We start from the raw sequence: 19909 nt of genomic DNA, 5'->3' as shown, positions 1-19909 counted from the left end.
GTGCGGGCTGGGCATCTTATGATGTAAGACACTTTAAAACTATCGGTAGTACATATTGATAACTACTGGAATCAAATTCTGTGCCCACCAGATGTCGCCTTTTTGTATTGACAAGTCACAGCATTTGATGGGAAAGTATTTTTGATAGAACGCTCATGCTCATTGTGACAAAGACGACGTCGCCAACATTATAGAATATAGTCAGATCACATAATCATACAATGTGCCAAGTGCCAATAGTTTAGCTCTGGCGTAGCTTTTTAATTTAATGATTAATCTCTAAAACACGATCCAACTTTGTTAAAAGATTTGTTCTGTTGGGTTAAGAGCAGTTAATTTCTATAAAATGTATAGATAGTTCCATTATACTGTACTCTCAAAAACACTAAGACAGATAAATAGAATTACAAAACAAGTTTATTTTCTTTTCGCAAACAAGACATAAAAAATTAAGGACAGCAATTACAGAATTAAAGAATGTGCAAAAGATGTACTTTTCAGGAGATGGTAGAAAATAAAAGTATCCGTGGCTCCAATACAATCATCTAAGCAGACTAAGCTCTCAACACATCATCAAGTTGTGAGCTTGCCTTGTACCCATTTTGTTAACTTGTGCGACACTGTACTATGACAAAATAGTGAGATTACCCATTCTTGTCCTACCAAAATATTTCGAATGACTAATTCTGTAAGATGTCAACACAGTCAACTATGCCATCTTATAAAACAGTGGGAGGTTGCCATTAGATGGTTAATTAACACTTTCATCTTCCAAAATAGAATTTCCTGGCCTAATTGCAAAGTGTCACAATTATCAAGAACGGGAAATATACAAGGTTTCTGACAGGCAATATAATTAGTTAAAATGTAATGTTATTGGCTGGTTTCATAAGTCCATGTCATCATCAGAAGCAGATTCTGCATTAGTGGCATCAATCCACTCAGACTCAGTGCCTTCACTGTCCTCAATCTCCTCCTTGGAGTCTTCACGGTCGTTTCTTGTGCTGCTCTCGTCTTCTTCTTCCTCTTCTTCTTCTTCTTCATCATCCTCCTCCACATCTTCACTGTCCTCTCTTGTGCTGCTCTCGTCTTCTTCTTCTTCTCCTTCATCATCATCATCCTCCACATCTTCCACCAATGATCTAATCAGAGAGCGCCTAGAGGCCACAGAGGCGTCCGCTGCAGAGCTCATCCTGGCCCTTGATCCGAGTGGGGCGGATCTGAGTGGAGTGGAACTGGAAGCTCCCAGTTCTGGAGCAAACGATACATCCAACGGGCCAATAACAGGCTGGTGGACGTGGTCATCTTCCTCCTCTTCACTGTCGTCACTGCAAAGCACGGCTGCCTTCTTCTTAGTCGTTATAAACGAGTCTGCAGATTGATCCGTCTCAGAGACACAGGAGCCATTGACACTCACATGCCCTCTTCCCACCGATGACCTAATCAGAGAGCACCTAGAGGCCACAGAGGCGTTCCCTACACAACTCATCCTGGACCTTGAGCCGAGTGGGGCGGATCTGAGTGGAGTGGAACTGGAAGGCGAAGCTACCAGTTCTGGAGTAAACGATTCATCCATCGGGGCAATAATGGGATGGTGGATAGGGTCATCTTCCTCCTCGTCGCTGTCTATCACAGCTGCCGTGTTCTTGGTCGTTATAAACGAGACTGCAGATTGATCCATCTCAGAGACACGGGAGGCATTGACACTCACATGCCCTCTTCCCACATTGAGTGACTTATCCACATCGAAACTGCCCTCTAACTGAAGACGGGAGAGCAACTTCCTCTCCTGGGCTTCAACTTTCTCTTCGTCCAGGTCTTCACCCTCGAACATGTCGCCATCGCTGTCCTCCAGCTGAAGGACGAAGTCACCATGTTGGGGGGACTCATTGTATGAGTTCATTTCACTGTCTTCATTCATACTCAACATTGCAGACAACTGCAGGACAGACAGTCTTTTATTCTTCAGAGAGATGCCAGTGTCCTTAGTTATTGACGAGTCCATGACCTCACTAATGGCGGCATCGCTTTCCTCTAACCCACTTGGAACCCCATTGAAAGACACATCCCTGGCTGAAGCACCGCCAAGGCTGGCATCCGTCATTGAAGTGTCCATGACCTCACTAAAGGGCACATCCTGTGCCTTGACCCCACACAGAACTCCATTCAAGGACACATCTCTGGGTGAGTCATGTTTCTCTTCAGCCTGGTTCTCTGCAACACTATCATCCAAAGCGATGTTGACCATCTGCACGCCGTCATGGTGCTCCCCCGCAGGACCAGACTGAAATGCCACATCTCTCAGTGATGGTTTGCCTTCTTCCACCGATCCAACAGCCGGATTCTCTTCAACACTTGCATCCATACTGTCATCGATGATCTGTATACTCTCACTTTGTGCACCATCTTCTTGCTCTTCATAAGCTCCAGACTGGTCGAGGTCCACTACCACACCAGGCGAGTGTCCGAGTTCGTCATAATTATAGCGAGGGGAGGGTGGGGGCTTTGCAATCTCTCGTTGTTCATTTAACTTTGCCGCTCCATTCTGACCCATTTGTCTCAGCCAGGCTGGCTCTGTGCTTGCACCCATGCTCTCCGCCAGCTGAGCATGGAGCTCGGACTCGACCCTCATACGTTCCTGTGCCTTCTGGACCCTTGTCTCGATGTACTGAGCCTGTTCATCCTCGGGGTCCTCGTCATCGCAGTTGGCCACCTCAAGAATCAAGATAAATAAGGTTTATTGTCAGTACCTTTACAGGTTCAAGCAGTGCAAGTGTGGATGTCCGCGAGACACTGTTAAACAAATTAGGGATGCACCGAATGGGAAATTCTTGTCCGAAACCGAATATAGGAAACAGTTGGCCGAAAACAGAGAGAGAGATAGATATATACATGTTTTTACCAGTTTTTGTATCACTGCCGTCATGGCCATACCTTTGTTGTAGAGCTACATGATAATGGCAACAGACATGATTACAATTTCATCACATCACCACAACAAAACAGTAAGTTACGAATGGTTGACATTTGACTATTCAGTTTTGGCTCTGAAAATCTACCGAACCGAACACAGAATATGCATTTTTGCCACTATTCGGCCGAATGGTATTCGGTGCATCCCTACATAACATAATAAATAGGAGTGTAAGTGTGTCCAATGAAAATCGATGAACCCTTTTCATATCACAGTAAATTAAGACATTTTGGTTACCAACTCCTTCATTTAGACGAGGACCACCTGGAACTACCTCAAGGACCACTGGTGGTCCCTAGAACACTGGTTGAAAACCACTGTCAACCTTTTTCCATGTCAAGGACCCCCAGAAACATCAATAACTACCTGCGAGAACATGAGATCGTGGTCAGTGATGCCAAACATCTCCATGGAGTGCAGGTGAGCTATGTGCTCATCCAGCTCGGGGTCCGTCATGCGGTGTCTGGAGTGGAGCTCCTGCAGCAGAATCTGAGTGTTGGAGGACCGCGTCTCCTCCAGGCTGAAGAGCTCCTTCAGTTCCTGCTTGCTGAAGTACCTGTGAAGATAAATGTATGCATTCACTTACTGTGTCATTAAAATGAAACTGGTCACACTCTGGACTTGGCTCTGTTCAGTCATATATTCCAATAGGAACGGGAGGAACTAGGTCACACTCTGCACTGTCTCTGCTTGGCAAATTGTCTTACAACTTGTGACTAGAAACGATTGTAGTTCCACGCATCGTTGGCTCCATTGCGACGCCGTCACCCTTGCAATGTTGTACTGGCAATTGTAGTGAGCAAGGAAGGTGTTGGTGTGAGTAATGAGTGTGATTGATGCACACAATAGGGTGTAAATGCAGATGGGAAGCATCATAGACGGAAATAAGATAGCATTTGTTGCGTATTCTCATGTAATGTATGACAGCGTTTGTAGCAAAGAGTAAGTGTACTGTATTTAACTGTACCGTACCATAATGCACTGTACCATACTGTAGTACACTGTATTGTACTTTACTGTAATGTACCGTACCATACTGTGCAGTGCTGTATTGTATGGTACCATAGTGTACAGTAAGGCACAGTACAGTATGAAATGGTACAGTATGGTACCGTACGAGTATGGTACATTCCAGTACAGTATGGTACGGTACAATATGAAACGGTACTGTGCCATACTGTGCTGTAACATACTGTTCTGTGCCATGGTGTACTGTAGCGTACAGTACCATATTGTACTGCGCTTGTCTGTACTGTACTGTACTGTACTGTACTGTACTGTACTGTACTGTACACGCACTGCACTGCAGCCTGGCGTGTGTGTGTGGTCCAATCTGTGTTGGGGAGAAAAAGGGGGAGGGAAGTGGTGATGAGTATGACAGTCACCACTTCAGTAAGTAGGCCACTTCCTGGATTGTGCAATAAGGCAATGTACGCTTACTGGACAAAATGTGATGTTGCAGGCAGACTACTTATCAATGGTGGCGGAAAGTGTGGAGGCATTTGAACGTGCGTGGGCTGAGAGAAGAGGTCCCAAAGCTGTGGCTCCATCCATGGAGTGGGGTTTCAAGTGTGTAGCAAGAGATTGGCACTATAATAAAATTGAATATAAAATGTATAATCCCATAGCCTACCTGAAAGGGTTCTTCTTGTCACCTGTGGTCTGTCTGATCAGGGAGTCTTTGAAGACCTGCCGCCTATAGATCTTCTCCTCCACAGTGCCACAGGTGATGAGCCGGTAGATCACCACATTTTGCTTTTGCCCAATGCGGTACGCGCGATCCACGGCCTGGGCGTCGGTGGCAGGGTTCCAGCTGGGGTCATAAATCACCACGCGGTTGGCAGCGGTCAGTGTGATGCCGACGCCGCCCACTTGGGTGGTCAGCAGAAAGACGGAGTAGCGTCCGTCTTTTTGGAACCTCTGGATGAGACTCTCCCTCTCAGCCATCTTGTTGATCGTGCCATCCAGCCTCATAACCTTACAACCAATACAATTAGTTGAATCATTCTGCAGGCTACATAACAAGCTCACAGCATCGCAACGTATTGTGCACTTTTAGAACAAAATAAAATCACACCTGTGTGAAGTGAGGGGTGCTCTTATCATACATTCATTGTCAATTTGCGCAGGACAACATAAGCCGACTTGCTCATCTACATAAGTACATATAGGAATTTTAATGTTTGTGTAAGACAAAAATCTACACCTACATCTTTACAAATTGGTACCCATGGCCAAATACATTGAAAAAATGAAAATGTTTGAGAACCACTGAATTAGAGTACCAAGAAAACAACTAGGCTAGACATGAAATCTATGGTGAACAAACAGCATACCTAGTATTAAACATAAAAATTAGTTATTTATCAATAATCATGTGTTTTTTGGTGGATTGGATATGGTCCAGTTTGCAATTTGTTTTTACATTAACGTTACAACACAATATTATCACTACAATACAGATGGATGTATTTGGGCAAATATAATCAATCATATTTGATTTAATCCAGCAAAAAGAAACAAAATAAAAATGGTGCACACCTTGAATCCCCTGTTAGTAAGGACTCGCTGGAGAATGTCCAGCACCTTCCGGAAACGTGCAAAGACGAGGGTCCGGTGACCTTCTTCCCTGAGCCTCTGGAGGAGCTGCAGGAGGAACATCATCTTCCCAGACTCAGAGATGAGAGTTTCGTCTGAGATGCCCTCAATGCTGCTTCCTCCAGTTTCCTGCTGGTAGGGTCATCATGACATTCAGTTGACCATTCAATTGTGATTTTAGCATTGAAACTTAACATTTCCATTTGCTTTGTAAACAAAAGATTGCATACACAACAAAGCCCAATATGAAATGTACAAAGAAATGACCGATGATACAGTAATCAAAAGAAATAATGTACTATGGAAAAAGACAACATTTTAAAGTTTTATCCGAAATGCCCAACGAAGGAATGCCAGTTTGAAAATGGTTGCAAGAGCGTGAACAAAGACGTTGAAATAATGATAGCAAATACAGTATAACAATTGAATTCTAATGATTGTGCAAAAAGTATAGTGACCTACCTGCTGGTCCACAGACAAGCATTCCTCCAGGCCCAGCTCAGCAACGGCTTTAGTAGAGAGCAACCGTGGGTGGTCACACACCTTCTTCAGGACAGTAAGTTCAGCCAGAGGTGACCTGTTAGTAGGGTTGTCGAGATTAGCCACTTAGTAAAAGCTATATACTTAGTTTGACCAATGTCCCCCAAGAGATGGTGTCAACTGTGACACCATAAAAGTACTAAAGTAGCATAAAGATGTGTGTGTTGAGTCGACAGGCCTACCTGGTTGTTGTGAGCAGCTCTTTGATGTGGTCAAGGGATAAGAACTGGTTGTATATATCTTCCTGTATCTTGCTCAGGTATGTCCACACAACAAGGTCATTCTTTCTCGTCAATTTAGGCATGACTGCACCGCCTGATTTGGTTTTATCATTTGTGGTTTGGCTGTTGTTGGGGTCTATGTGTTCTTCTTCATTCATGGCTTCTTTAGCGGCCTGTTTCTTCTGGACCTCTGCTTTGGTCCTCCTTAGAAAATATGGGCTGATGGTCGTCATGAGGTTCTCAGACATTTTAGCTCCCAGGGCTTTCTCTCCTGGAGTGGCATCCTTCTCCCTGGCCCTGGTGATGGGGTTCTCGTACTCTGATTTGAAGGTTTTTGCCGCGCCGAGGAGAGAGCCCTGTAAGGCAAAATCAAACAGAGCCCACAGCTCTCGCAGGTTGTTCTGCACAGGGGTTCCTGTGAGCAGAATGCGGTTTTTCGCCGGTACAGCATGGGCACTTTTGGCGGTTTTTGTCGAGGAGCACTTTATCTTATGTGCCTCATCCAGGATCATGTAGTCCCACTTGAACTCCCGGCCATGGTGAGATGCCAGCTGCTCCCAGTTGTTTATCAGCATATTGTATGTGGTGATGATCACGCCGTCACGTCTCTGGACCTTCTCCAAATTCCTGTTTCGCTCAGCTTTGCTAGAGCCATGGAACTCCTTCACTCTCATGCCAGGGGTCCACTTGTTGAACTCCTTTGTCCAATTGGTGATCAGGGAAGTGGGCATGACGAGGAGGGTATGTTTGACATGCCCAGCATCGTACATGCCCGATAAGAATGAGATGATCTGGATGTAGGGGTGAAAGATTAAAGATTTGAAAAAAAGAAAGAAAATGCAGCGCTAAACTTTGGCCTGCAGCACAGGATATACGGATAAACTGAACCAATATACGATTGCTTGGTGAGTTTTTGCCAGGAACACACATTCAAGGGGTTCAGATAACTTGAAGAATTGATTGAATAATAAAAGATTATATCGAGAGATTAATCAACGAAAATAATCATTCGTTGCAGCCGTACCTGGATGGTTTTGCCGAGACCCATGTCATCAGCCAGGATACCGCCTTTATGCCCATCCTGGTACAGACCATAGAGGAATGATACACCATCTCTCTGATAGTCGTACAGTTTGTCATGCAGGTCCTTGTACAGTGAAAGGCCATTGATTGTCACAAACTCTTCATCTTCACTATCATCCGCTTGTTCTGCCAGGATGTCCTCTATTCTATTCATTCTCCCCTTGAGTTTTTCACTGGGAAGCATTTTGTAAGCCTTCTTGAACTCCTCCAGGCATTTGGACATATCTCCCACTTTGGCAGCGGCTTTCCCGTCCTTCATATGCCTGGAAAATCAAAGCATTACAGTTATGTATTCACCAGCGTGTTGCATGACTCAGTGGTTCCCATCACATACACAAAATAGCTACTGTATTACCGTATGTTATAGGGTAATTGATTCTATATGACAAGTTGGACCGATATCACATTTTAGAATATACAGGCAGACAGTGGATAAATGCAAGTCATGATTTGTGCAACCCATTTAAATCAACGCAACGCAACTCTAGATAAGATGAATGGGTGTACTACCTCAAACAGACACTGCCACATTCCCCCTTCCCCCATAGACGGCACCCCAGGATGAGAAATACTGAAACCTTAGGACAGTGTGGCCCCTATCTGCCAACTCCCTCATTGTAAATTAACTTAAGGGTTAAACACTGCAATGAATTAAAGATGAATCAAGATAAACAGATCCAATAACAATACAACATTTTGGATACACAAGATGGTTTTAGCAGGGCCAGGCGGATATTGGCAATTATGCAGTTGATGCGTCACACTTTCAACCCGACGTGCCAGAATTTGGGCACGTTATAGGGCAGGCAAACATTTACATTTTTTCCAAAAGCTTTCTAAAATAGCAGATACAAGCTCAGAATGCATCATAACACGTAAGCTTGTATATAAACTATTTTAAAAAAATCTTTGAAGGATTGGGTGGTTAAATAAAGTTGTTCATTTATATTATTTGTTAATCGTTTGAGTTTTTAAATCACTTTACATATTAGTAAAAACATTGGCAAGTAGACTAGGACTCTCCTAAATAGAGATCGGACCAGAAATCTGGCATCGGTTGGGCTCTAGCCATAAGTTCACAGCTCTTTATGGACAACTATTTTCTTCCTAGGTCAGGCATTTATTTCTAGATCAGAAATCATTGGAAATTGATTTCATAGCTACCGATCATAGGCCTCTGTTTTCTCATCGAAGTCCAAAGTCAATGACCTGTCAAAAACAAAGAAAAGAAAAACACTACAATGTCAGTAATACAGTTGAACACAAAGAACCATCCGATTCTGAATACTGCATCCCTGAGATTTTCTTTCAAGTCTTTTCAAGGCTGTAAAGAAGGTAAAAACCTTTAAAAAAAAGGGGGGGAAAAAGAAAAAAAAAGAAACAGCCAAACCTTAGAATGATTGCGACCCATGTAAAATAATTCCAGGAAAATATCACCAGACGTGCCGTCACCGTCTAGTTTTTCACTATGCACACTATATAATTTCATTGAGACTTCTAAAAAACACAGATTAAGTTTCTAACTGTGCATTATAGTGTAATAGTATAGTCGATACTCGATGACAGCCCATGTACTACCCAGTCAGCCCATAGACACCCGATTAAAAATAATTGTATATAGTATAGCGTGCATATGAAAAGGTAAGATCACATTCACAATACTACGTGTGAAGTCTTTTATTTTCCTGAACTTACTCTGAAAAGGTCACAATCATTAAGAAATATTGTTTACTCACAACATTGCCCACATGGCACTAATTGACTTCAATGCATTCCATCAAGCTCCACTTTGCCACCCGCTGCGTCGATGGCATACTTCTGTACATAACCTTGCTACTGATGAGCCATGGCAGGCATGCCATGCATATGGTATGCAGGCATACTCCAGAGGCATGGTTGCCTCTGGAGTCAGTGTGAGTGTGTGAACAATATCAATGTAAAATGGTAAATGGTGCATTTATATAGCGCCTTTATCCAAGGCGCTTTACATAGATTGTGCATTACATTCACCCATTCATACACCGATGGCAGCGGAAACCATGCAAGGCACCAACAACCACATCGGGAGCAATTAGGGGTTCAGTGTCTTGCTCAAGGACACTTCGACAGTAACTCTGGGGGAGCCGGGTTCGAACTGGCAACCTTGCGGTTCCCATCCAGGCACTCTACCCCTGAGCCACCGCTCAGCACACGTTAAGTGGTTTTAATAATGGTGGCTCAATTCAGTCAGACAACTCTTAGAATGAATTTAGCATACATTTCATTGAGCATAGATATATGAAGCATAGATTGGCGTCAGGCTCTGTCCCCATTCATTCCCTGTATATGAATACTGGTATACATTTTGATGAGATATAAGCCAAATAGAATTACCCCATGCCGGGGGACCTAGAAACAGAGCCTACAGGTGGATGATGGCGAGGCGGTGGGATTTGCAAAGCAACTTCATGAGCAGCACAGTAGATAGGCAGCGAGGCAGAGCGGAGAGGCAGCAGCAGCGACCGCACAGCAGGAGAGAGAAGCCAGGAATGTCAGAGCGGCAGTTTAAATGAGCCACCCTGATCACGCGACTAGTCACCTGATCAGGTAGGCACGTTGTCTGCCTGAACTAGCTACGGAGGCTTCGCATCACCAATGGTAAAAATGTCAGCACTCGTGCAGGAAACCGGGTTCAAATCCAGGGCAGAAAGTTACATAGTGCAGCTTTAAATGGCTAAATTATTCAGTACTTACTTCTCCAGTTTGGTAGAAATGCCATTGATGTATGGATCCATCTCGCTGTTCTATGAATCTCGTCTTCTTTCTGTAAACAGAGGAGGCAATAGCTCTACAGTTACTTTATGATGTGTGTTTGTGTTTACATTAACACTTCAGGGTGGGAGACCTAGATGTAATTTATTCAATTAACTGCCTGTAGTAACTTCACAGGACTACTTTGAACTCAACTGCCCTCCTGTGGGCGGGCAGGGTTAACATTCTAGGTCCACTGAACTATAGTAGCCTCGGAAACCCAGACGTTTTCATTTCCAGGGAGGAAAAAAAAGGTCTGTGTCTGAGTCCACTTCAATTCGGCATAGAGTAGCAAACATTGCTCACTCTGCAGTGAAGTAAAATTGACATACACAAGTACACACACACGCGCTCCTCTCTCTCTGTCGCGCAGCTGCGCATATATTCTCCCGGCGGATCCTGCCAGGAGCTGCCTATGCCATAAAAAGCATAGGCAAGTTCCAGCTGAACTAGTGTTCAGTGAACTTTGTTCAACAAACAAAGTTGGTCTTGGAATGAGAGTGAGGGAAAATAAGTACAATGCATGAAACAACCTCTGCAGCAGCACCAATATGTCAAAACAGGTAAACAGCGGTGGAATATGTCTCGCTGAACAAATGGGGGTCGTGCGAAAAAACCCTGACAAAATGTTAGAGAACCACTGGTTTCATATAATAAGGAGTACAATACATAGCCCCAGTGTGTTCCCTCACTACGCGCTGAGGGAACACACAACTACACATGAGTTGCAATAGTTAGTTCAACTTTAAACTACTCTGTGGATTGTGTCGAACAGAGAATAACGTGACAAATTCTAGCAGTTATGACAAATAAGCCCAATACGACAAACGACAAAACAAAAAGGCTTACCTTGAACCTACGAGGCTACGACGGGGGAAAAAAGCTGTTTTGCTTTGCCGAGCTCAACTAGTAACTACATACACTTCCGCAAAAAAACGACTGCGAGTAGCCTTATTCCCGCCGGGTGACGCATTACGGCTATTTACCGGTATATTGTCCAATCAGCGTTAAGGAAAAGGCGCGGTGGGCGGGATCTAGTAACGCAGAACCAATGGGAACATTCCTCCCGCATTCATTATAACTATGGACTGAACATCCTATTTTTGTAATGTTAGATACTGCCATCTTCTGGTAAAAAAAAGTGAAGACACCGCAATAATTAACCTAATAAATTAGTATATCCTATTAATCCTGTTTTCTGTTACTCTAAATAGACAGATAGCTATATCTTGTGCCACCCCTTACCCCTAAACCTAATTAATTATTTGCCATTTTTTACTATTTTAAAACATTTAAAAATGGTTCAAAATAGCTGATCTACAAGCTCACAACGTGTCGATGTAGATTGGCTAGTAGTAGAATCAGAATCAGAAAATCTTTCATTGTAGAAGACAACGAAATTAATTTACAATTTAAAAATACATAATACTCTATAAAAAACATACATAGTTTCCTTAAGGATGCTCTTCTAGTCAGTGTCTCTTGTAGAGGTCCTCCAGAGATGGAAGAAGACATGCTATGATCCTCTGGGCCGTGTTTATGACCCCCTGAAGTGACTTTCTTTCTGCCACCGTGCAGCTGAAAAACCGTGCAGCTGGAGAGATAGGTCAAAACTGATTCCATGGATCAGCGGTAGAAGGACAGTAGCACATTCTCCATTAGGCCCATTTTCCTCAGAGAAAATACAGTCTCTGTTGACCTTTTTACCAGGTCATGTTGTCAGAGATGTTCATGCCCAAGAACCTGAAGTCGGAGACCCTTTCCACCTCCTCTCCCTTGATGCAGATAGGCTGGATAGGCTGAATATTCTTCCTCCTAAAGCTCCTTGGTCTTGGAGGTGTTGAGAATGAGGTTGTTCATCTCACACCATTCTGACAGCGCTTGCACCTCTTCCCTATACGCAGTCTCATCCCCTTCTGCAATGAGTCCCACCACTGTTGTGTCATCCGCAAACTTGATGATGGCATTACTCGGATGGATGGGAGTACAGTCGTGGGTGTAGAGAGAGTGTAGAGTATGGGGCTCAGCACACAGCCCTGTGGAGCACCAGTGCTGACGCTGAGTGCTGAGGAGAGATGGGGTCCTCACACTCTGAGGGCCGTCTGTCAGAAAGTGAGGCAGTGATGAGAGAGTCCCAACTCCAGCAGCTTGGGGATTAGTCTGCCCCGCACAATGGTGTTGAACGCAGAGCTAAAGTCTATGAAGAGTAGCCTGGCGTAGCTCCTTATTCTCTCCAAGTGGAGAGAATAATAACAATAATATGCTTCAATATTGCTTATATCGGGTATGTATATTTTACTTAATAGTTCAGGTGAATAGAAATAAATGTACTTTAAAATAACAGAGTGAAATAGCCAGACCATGAATGAAACAACTAGGATGATAAAAGATAATAAACTCTGGTTTAATTGTTATTTTGAATAATGCCAGTGCACACCAAACTTTCGCGCCTCTCAACAGAGTTTAAAGTGCAATTTGGTGTCACTGATACTAGTCAAATCAAGTCAATTGTATTTATATAGCTCATTTAAAAACAACAGCAGTTGACCCAAAGTGCTTTACAGAACAAATATTCATAGTGCAGATAGTAAAAACAATAGCAATAGTACAAACATGGCTCAATAATTAAACAGGCTAAGCAAAACAACAACAAAACAGCAAACAGCAACATACAAAAAAACCATCAAGCTAGGTTAAAGGCCAGATCGGTTTTCAATTTGGATTTAAAAATCTAAAGGGTGGGGCTAGCTTTAATGTGAAAAGGAAGAAAGAACTAAACATTAAAAAATTGTTGTTTTTCAGATAGCAGAGAGTGACAGGAAACAAGGAGAGAGACAGGGAATGACATCAGTCGTCAGGCTCAGGAATCAAACCTGCGGCTCACTGTCAGGCTACATTAGTGCCTATACGTGTATACGGTATGTGGTAGGCACCTTAACCACTAGATCAAGTACACTCCAGGTCTTACAAGCACAGAGAGTAGAATGGCAGTTTTGATAATCCACAGAGATGCTCTGCCCTCCAGAGGCAGCTGGCCAACAACTCACTCCATCCCATTCCATCTCACAACCTGACAATCAAACAAACAACAAGTTAATCTAATCTTGCAATACAAGATAATGCCAGCTACTCATGTACCCACAAATCTACATGTAGGCTACATGTAAATTTGTACGTCTACGTACACTACACACACAACACACATGCACACACTATCTTGTGCTGTCGATTTGCATTCGAGCAGCCTACTTTACTTTGCTTCAAACTCAGTTTCCCCATATGCCTTTTGATTCTTGCATATACAGTATTCTTAGATAAAACCATATTCTATACTTGAAAATGCGCCATGAAGCCTTCATAATTAATTCTCACTATAGTGGATCCGCCATCCTCAGAGAGTGTACAAATTAAACAAAATGTAGGCGCCTGCGGTAAGGGCCATTTGGTTACATTTGTGCACTCTGTGTTAAATTAGACCAGACACAAACCCCACCCTACAACATCCTTCTATATGGGTTGCTATCCAAAGTTGGCCATGTGTGCATGTATGTTTGCATCCATGGATCATACCAAGAACATACATAGAACATAGAGTACAGTACAGTCAAGCACACACACAACCCTTTGTCAGGCCCCAGAGTACATTGGCATGTCAGAGGGGCAGGAGGTGGGGGGCAACATAGGGTATCTTGCACTGTTGGGAGGAGGGGCACTATGAAGCGGGGCTGTAAGCCTGGCATGTGCCTATAATAAGAAATGTTTTCATCCCAGCATGTGTCTACTACAGCCCATCTATTGTTTACCCCGTATCCAAACCCAAATATATGAAACATACACATTCACACATCCACACACACCTGTCAGTAGACGTGCCCAGTCGGTACGGATGTTGCAGATGGTCAAAATGACACACTCAAAGAGGCCCGACAAAAGTAAATGGGTCATAGCAGCCATGGGAATTCTGCATTGTTTCCTTATTAGGTGTGATATGTCATGGGGGGGGGGGGGGGGGAGGTGTGGTCAAAGCACGGACCAGGGCTATTTAACACTGAGAGCTTTGCCACCCTGCAGCTTTAATAAAGGTTTTGAGACATTCACATTCTGTGGATTTATATCTTATTTCTTGGTCGTTGATCATGCCTCCTAACGAGCCAGAGATAGAGGAGACAGCAGCACCAGCCACCACTGTAACTCCATCCTCCACAGGGACAGCTGCACCACCATCAGAGCCTGCAAAGGATCCTGCACCACCGTCAGAGCCTGCAAAGGATCCTGCACCACCGTCAGAGCCTACAGAAGATCCTGCACCACCGTCAGAGCCTACAGAAGATCCTGCACCACCGTCAGAGCCTACAGAAGATCCTGCACCACCATCAGAGCCTGCAGAAGATCCTGCCGCTGCACCACCTTCAGAGCCAGCACAAGATCTCACACCAGATTCTGAACCTGCTGTAGATCCTGCCACTGTACCACCATCAGATCCTGCTCCTGCCACGGTTGGTACCACCCCTGAACCGCCAGCCCCGGTCCCTGAAACCCCTGTGTCACCTCCAGTGTCAGAGTCCCCCAGCTCAACCTTGGAGAGTCTTGTACCAGCCCCCGAAGGGCCAGATCCATCCCCTGCTCCGGGGCTGGGAACAGGTCCTGCATTACCTACAAAGGCACAACTGTCAGGGAAAACACAGGGAACAGGTCCTGCAGCTCCAGCTAAAGCTCCACCCAAAGATATTGCAGATCCATCCAAAGTCCCTAGTGCTGCCAAGTCACCTGGATCATCTAAGGCTCCATCTCCTGCCCCTCCAAAAGTTCTATCCCCTACCCCGCCAAAGGCCACAACTTCTGCCCCACCAAAGCCTAGAACCCCTACCCCACCAAAGGCTGCGACCCCTTCCCCTCCAAAGGCTGCGACCCCTGCCCCTCCAAAGGCTGCGACCCCTGCCCCTCCAAAGGCTGCGTCCCCTGCCCCTCCAAAGGCTGCGTCCCCTGCCCCAACTACAACCACAAACACAGTTCCAGCTGCAGCACAGGAACCATCAAGGGACCCTAGCACTGAAAGGGTGACTGAAAAGGTAAACTAAATGCAGGCCATGGGCTAGTTTTAATTAGGTAAAATTAGATTTTAGTTATTGAGCAGTCACATGGATGAATATACTGTATTTTATCAATTCCATAATATAAATAGTTGTTGATCATTTGTATTCACTTTTGTTTGTTTGTTCAAGTTGTTTTAAAATGTAGATCTTTGCTAAACATGCCACAGTGTGATATTCCCATATTCATGACATTTATCGTGTTTAGAAGTATTATAATAGAAGTGGTGCATAATATAGGCTACTGTAATTAAAGTACTATACATGGTATGTGTATTTCTGGATATGTGCATCAGAGCATGAGGGATACATTATACATGTGGTTTGTCAACCAGAGCGCATTAAGCAATCCCTTGGTGAAGCTTTATACTGCTGTTTATTTCTGGTCTTAAAATAGCATCCCTACTATCACTATGGGCAGCCGCAGAAGTTAAGCATTTAATACAGCATGTATACTGTGCCATACCATAGAACTGGTGGTCATGGGGCTTGAAATAGCACTCAAGGAAGGGTGTGGTCCAACAGTCTGCAGTACCAAAGGCTATAGGCTATAGTCCACATCTGTCAAGACTCAAGATAACACATATCCCATACTGTCCTCTATTTCATTCTCTGATTGCCCTCACCAAGCTTTATAGAGGTAGAAGAAACACAAAACGTAAAAATAAATGGTTTTTTTTCCACTTACAGGTGGAATATTCTCCAGAACAAATCGCTGGTACAGTATCATATCTTGCTTTGCTAATTGCTGTGGTTTGATGGAAACAAACAACTTCTGATTGACCCATCTTGTATCCACAGAGTACAAAGAGGCTTTCTCACTGTTCGACAGGACTCCAACAGGTGAGATGAAGATCACTTATAGCCAGTGTGGGGATGTGTTGCGGGCACTGGGACAGAATCCCACCAACGCAGAGGTGATTGAAATACTGGGAAGGCCCAAACCAGAGGGTAAGTTCAACAAGCTGTCCAGATCAGAAAATACATGTTAGAACATGAATATTTTTTGAGCAATGGAAGAAGTTTAACAATTCAACATCTTGTACAGTACCGAGTATATCACAAACAGTAGGCTATGTAATAAAGCTACATGTACCACATGATCAAGACATTGCAGCAAAATGTGAAATTTTCCAACAACAACTCAATTTTGATCTCTGGTATTAATGGTAACACTAGTGGCATTTATTAGTAGCACAATATGGATTATACCCACTGACTTTGATACATGATAATGAATGAGACTTGTTCATATACACATGGGGATGTAGTTTGACTAGTTTCCCAAAACAGCCCTGTTGTCTTGGTTTTCCCACAGCTGGACAATAAACACACTGTAAGGCTGGATTATTTTAAACACCAAAGAGCAGAGCAGTCGAAATGACACATGGGTTCACAAACGCACACGGTGACATAAGTGTGAAGGTGTGAACAGGATTATGGATGTTTCCACTGTATGTGACCGACCCATATCATGTCCCAGGCTGGCTTTGATTCTGTGACAGAGGATTAGTCGAGTGAGAATAATGTTGTGACGTTCTGTTTGATTTGATGGAGTATGACTTACAGAGCAAATCACACTAACAACTGACAAGCCATGTGTTCAGAGATGCTTTGTCAACTGCTAAACATGGCTCCAGTGAAAGCTTGTAAAGGCATTAATGAAACATCCGTCATGCCACACTGATCACAGATGCTTTGTCAACTGCTAAACGTGGCTCCAGTGAAAGCTTATAAAGGCATTAATGAAACATCAGTCATGACCTTTGGCACTGCTACTCATATTATGTGATCTGCAGCATCACTTCAATACTGAATTTGCATACGTGTCATGTTTTAGGAAAGAATCTAAATTTAAGAATATGAAGCCATTCTTTCTTCTTTGGATCCCCATTAGTTTCTAAGTGGTCCATAGTCTACCTGGGGTCTACATGAACATGTTGTTGCCTCTAATACGTAACACCCATTTCAGAGTTGTCATTATTTCTACAGATATGAGCACAAAGCTGTTAGACTTCGACACATTCCTGCCCATGATGCAGGTAGTGTCCAAGTTCACAGACAGAGGCACCTTTGAAGACCTGGTGGAAGGTCTGCGCGTCTTCGACAAGCAGGGAGACGGCACTATCATGGGAGCAGAGCTTCGTCACGTGCTTGCCACACTAGGTGTTGTATTCATTTGATATAATCAGTGTCACCTTCTCCTCAGTAGTAGTAGTACTAGTAGTACTATTTATTATTATTATTATTTATTACTTGCGCAAGCAGAGCGCGCAAGTAATCGTTTCGCTTGGTCTCTTCGAAGTGAAGCCAAGTTTTCTTCAACGGTAAATCTGTGCCTGGTTTGCTGGGACTAGTTACAACATTACGTCATCCTTGAGAGAGTACATGGTGTGTATATGACGTAATGTTACAAGTTACAAGTTACAAGTTACAACATTACGTCATATACACACCATGTACTCTCTCAAGGATGACGTAATGTTGTAACTAGTCCCAGCAAACCAGGCACAGATTTACCGTTGAAGAAAACTTGGCTTCACTTTTTGGAACCAAGTAACCACAGTATACTGCTAATCAAATTACAACTACATACTCTGTATGTAGTTGTAACTAGAACAACTACATACAGTCTGTGCCTGGTTTGCTGGGACTAGTTACAAGTTACAAGTTACAATATTACGTCATATACACACCATGTACTCTGGTCCCAGTTCACAACGATGACGTAATGTTGTAACTGGTCCCAGCAAACCAGGCACAAACCTACGGTTGAAAAAAACTTGGCTTCACTTTTTGGAACCAAGTAACCACAGTATACTGCTAATCAAATTACAACTACATACTCTGTATGTAGTTGTAATGTGACTACATACAAAGGTATATAAACTGAATTAAAATATATTATACAATAATTATATTGTATAATATATTTTAATTCAGTTTATATACCTTTTTTTTTCATCACATATCAATGATTCATTTTTCTGTAAAAAAGTAGTTAGGTAGCAAATAGTTACACGTAATGATTATACATTTCAAACGTTCCTTCACAGAGATACTGAGATGTGATACTTTCCAGCGGTCGAAAGTACTTGCGCGCTCTGCTTGCGCACTAGTAGGCCATTTATGGCCTACTAGTGTGCAACAAGCAAGTATGCACTCGGCAGAGTGCAGTTCTAGTTATTATTATTTCACCTCTTGCAAATATTGTGATTATAATCTGTTTCTCATTTAATGCACTGGCCAGTGGCCACACATCACCACTGCTATGCATGTATGTGCATCTCTCTGATTATTATAGGACCTGCTTATCACTGCGTTCCCATGGTTACATTAACATTTTACTGTCTGAATGATAATCTGACTATTAACTAACTAAAGTTGTAACCTTTATTTCTTAGAGGTTAATTTAATGTATTGAATGATGAGAGAACTGTTTGATCTAGGAGAGCGGATGACTGAAGAAGAAGTGAGCTCGTTGCTAACAGGACAAGAAGATGCCAATGGTTACATCAACTGTGAAGGTGAGGATGGTGTTGCAATTGCTCCCTCTAGTGTTTAGTCCTCGTCAAGTGTATTGACATGCCCACAGTCAATTTGTTTGTGTATTCATCCATGTGTTCCTTTACAGCGTTTGTCAAGCACATCATGACCCGTTGATCAATTGTGTAAGTCCATTCAAGAAGTTCATTTTCTGCCAAGGACCTCCATAATGCATAAGAGAAGATTTGTTGACATTCTATGAAAATGGCAGATCTATAAGCTCACAATGAGTGTGCAGATAGATCTGCTATTTTTGAATGGCATGTAATAAACATGTTTAAACTGTTCCTCATTTTCCTGGGGACCCCAAGGACGCCTGGGGACCCCACTTTGAGTCAGTAATAAACAACTCTGGTGATTTTCTTGTATTTTGCAGTGACTTAAGTTAAATAAATAATTGCTGAACCAGAATAATAAGAAGATTGGGTACGTTGATTTATAACCTCTGTCTCACTGTCCATCCAGGTGAATGCTGTCATTCCTCTGGAGTCTTGACTCTGCTGATGTTTTCTGTGAATGTAGCTATTTGAATAAATTGTTTGTAAGTTGTACTATGTTGTTGCGAACGCAAGCGTTTCCAAACCTTTCCTGGATCAGGGCCTACTTGGAAATCTAGAAAGTGTTTGCGGCCCACCCGCAATGAAAATACTACATAGGTGGTGCGCTTTTTTTACTTTCCTGGCTTTGCCCTGAGTTGGCTAGTGTCAGTTAGCTTGCGACTATAGTTCCCTGTGCCACTAGTGCCCTGCCAGCCTCATCCATCTCTCTTGTTATGATTCATACATATTATGTTATCATAATAATAATAATGATAATGGATTTTATTTATAATGCACTTTACATTCCTCAGAGTCATATCAATAAGACTAGGGACCAATCGTGCTCAATGCCCCAGTGTTTAGGTCATTATTTGGGGGCCCACATGCAGCATGCCTGTGTGTGGCCCATTAGTTTTAGGAGTCGCTTTGTATAACAATATGCAAGGTCAGTGGCGGCTACTGTATGCTGAAGTAAGCAGAAGAGGAATGGTTTTCCAAAAACAACACATTCAAATTTAGGCTGCTTTG

General features: G+C 43.2%; 2 protein-coding genes across 5 annotated transcripts; one reads left to right on the top strand and one right to left on the bottom strand.

Annotated features, from left to right (window-relative positions):
• Window positions 1-434: 434 nt before the first annotated feature.
• On the bottom strand, window positions 435-11130 carry LOC308332921 (DNA excision repair protein ERCC-6-like). 3 transcript variants are annotated; one of them, XM_080789062.1, is made up of 10 exons: window positions 11067-11130; window positions 10150-10219; window positions 8581-8625; window positions 7358-7679; window positions 6295-7124; window positions 6035-6149; window positions 5516-5704; window positions 4608-4951; window positions 3341-3530; window positions 435-2713 (listed from the first exon to the last, which is right to left on the bottom strand). In XM_080789062.1, the coding sequence occupies exons 2-10, from the start codon at window positions 10188-10190 to the stop codon at window positions 887-889; spliced, it is 3903 nt and encodes a 1300-aa protein (XP_080645188.1). In that variant the 5' UTR covers window positions 10191-10219; window positions 11067-11130; the 3' UTR covers window positions 435-886. The 3 variants fall into 3 exon arrangements, with proteins under 3 accessions (XP_080645188.1, XP_080645190.1, XP_080645189.1); XM_080789064.1 differs by having other exon boundaries at window positions 5516-5701; XM_080789063.1 differs by having other exon boundaries at window positions 11056-11110.
• Window positions 11131-14254: 3124 nt separating this feature from the next.
• On the top strand, window positions 14255-19391 carry LOC308332787 (uncharacterized protein). 2 transcript variants are annotated; one of them, XM_080788878.1, is made up of 7 exons: window positions 14255-15275; window positions 15987-16014; window positions 16098-16247; window positions 17289-17462; window positions 18746-18823; window positions 18931-18967; window positions 19308-19391. In XM_080788878.1, exons 1-6 carry the CDS (start codon window positions 14343-14345, stop codon window positions 18957-18959), a joined length of 1392 nt encoding a protein of 463 aa, XP_080645004.1. In that variant the 5' UTR covers window positions 14255-14342; the 3' UTR covers window positions 18960-18967; window positions 19308-19391. The 2 variants fall into 2 exon arrangements, with proteins under 2 accessions (XP_080645004.1, XP_080645003.1); XM_080788877.1 differs by lacking the exon at window positions 19308-19391 and having other exon boundaries at window positions 18931-19279.
• The last annotated feature ends 518 nt before the right edge of the window (window positions 19392-19909 follow it).

This window comes from Protomyctophum bolini (assembly GCF_963924005.1).
Source record: "Protomyctophum bolini genome assembly, chromosome: 18".
NCBI lineage: Eukaryota > Metazoa > Chordata > Actinopteri > Myctophiformes > Myctophidae > Protomyctophum > Protomyctophum bolini.
Note: the sequence above shows the minus strand (reverse complement) of the source record. Positions and strands in the feature narration are given on the sequence as shown.

Bases quoted from the DNA above. Each gene is read 5' to 3' on its own strand.
- LOC308332921 (XM_080789062.1), bottom strand. From the start codon at position 10,190: ATGGATCCATACATCAATGGCATTTCTACCAAACTGGAGAA. The intron at 8,626-10,149 runs GTAAGTACTGAA...TGTTTTTGACAG, and splicing joins ATTTCTACCAAACTGGAGAA to GTCATTGACTTTGGACTTCG. The intron at 6,150-6,294 runs GTAGGCCTGTCG...CCCTACTAACAG, and splicing joins GAGCTGCTCACAACAACCAG to GTCACCTCTGGCTGAACTTA.
- LOC308332787 (XM_080788878.1), top strand. From the start codon at position 14,343: ATGCCTCCTAACGAGCCAGAGATAGAGGAGACAGCAGCACCAGCCACC. The intron at 16,015-16,097 runs GTACAGTATCAT...TTGTATCCACAG, and splicing joins TTCTCCAGAACAAATCGCTG to AGTACAAAGAGGCTTTCTCA. The intron at 17,463-18,745 runs GTGTTGTATTCA...TGTTTGATCTAG, and splicing joins TCACGTGCTTGCCACACTAG to GAGAGCGGATGACTGAAGAA.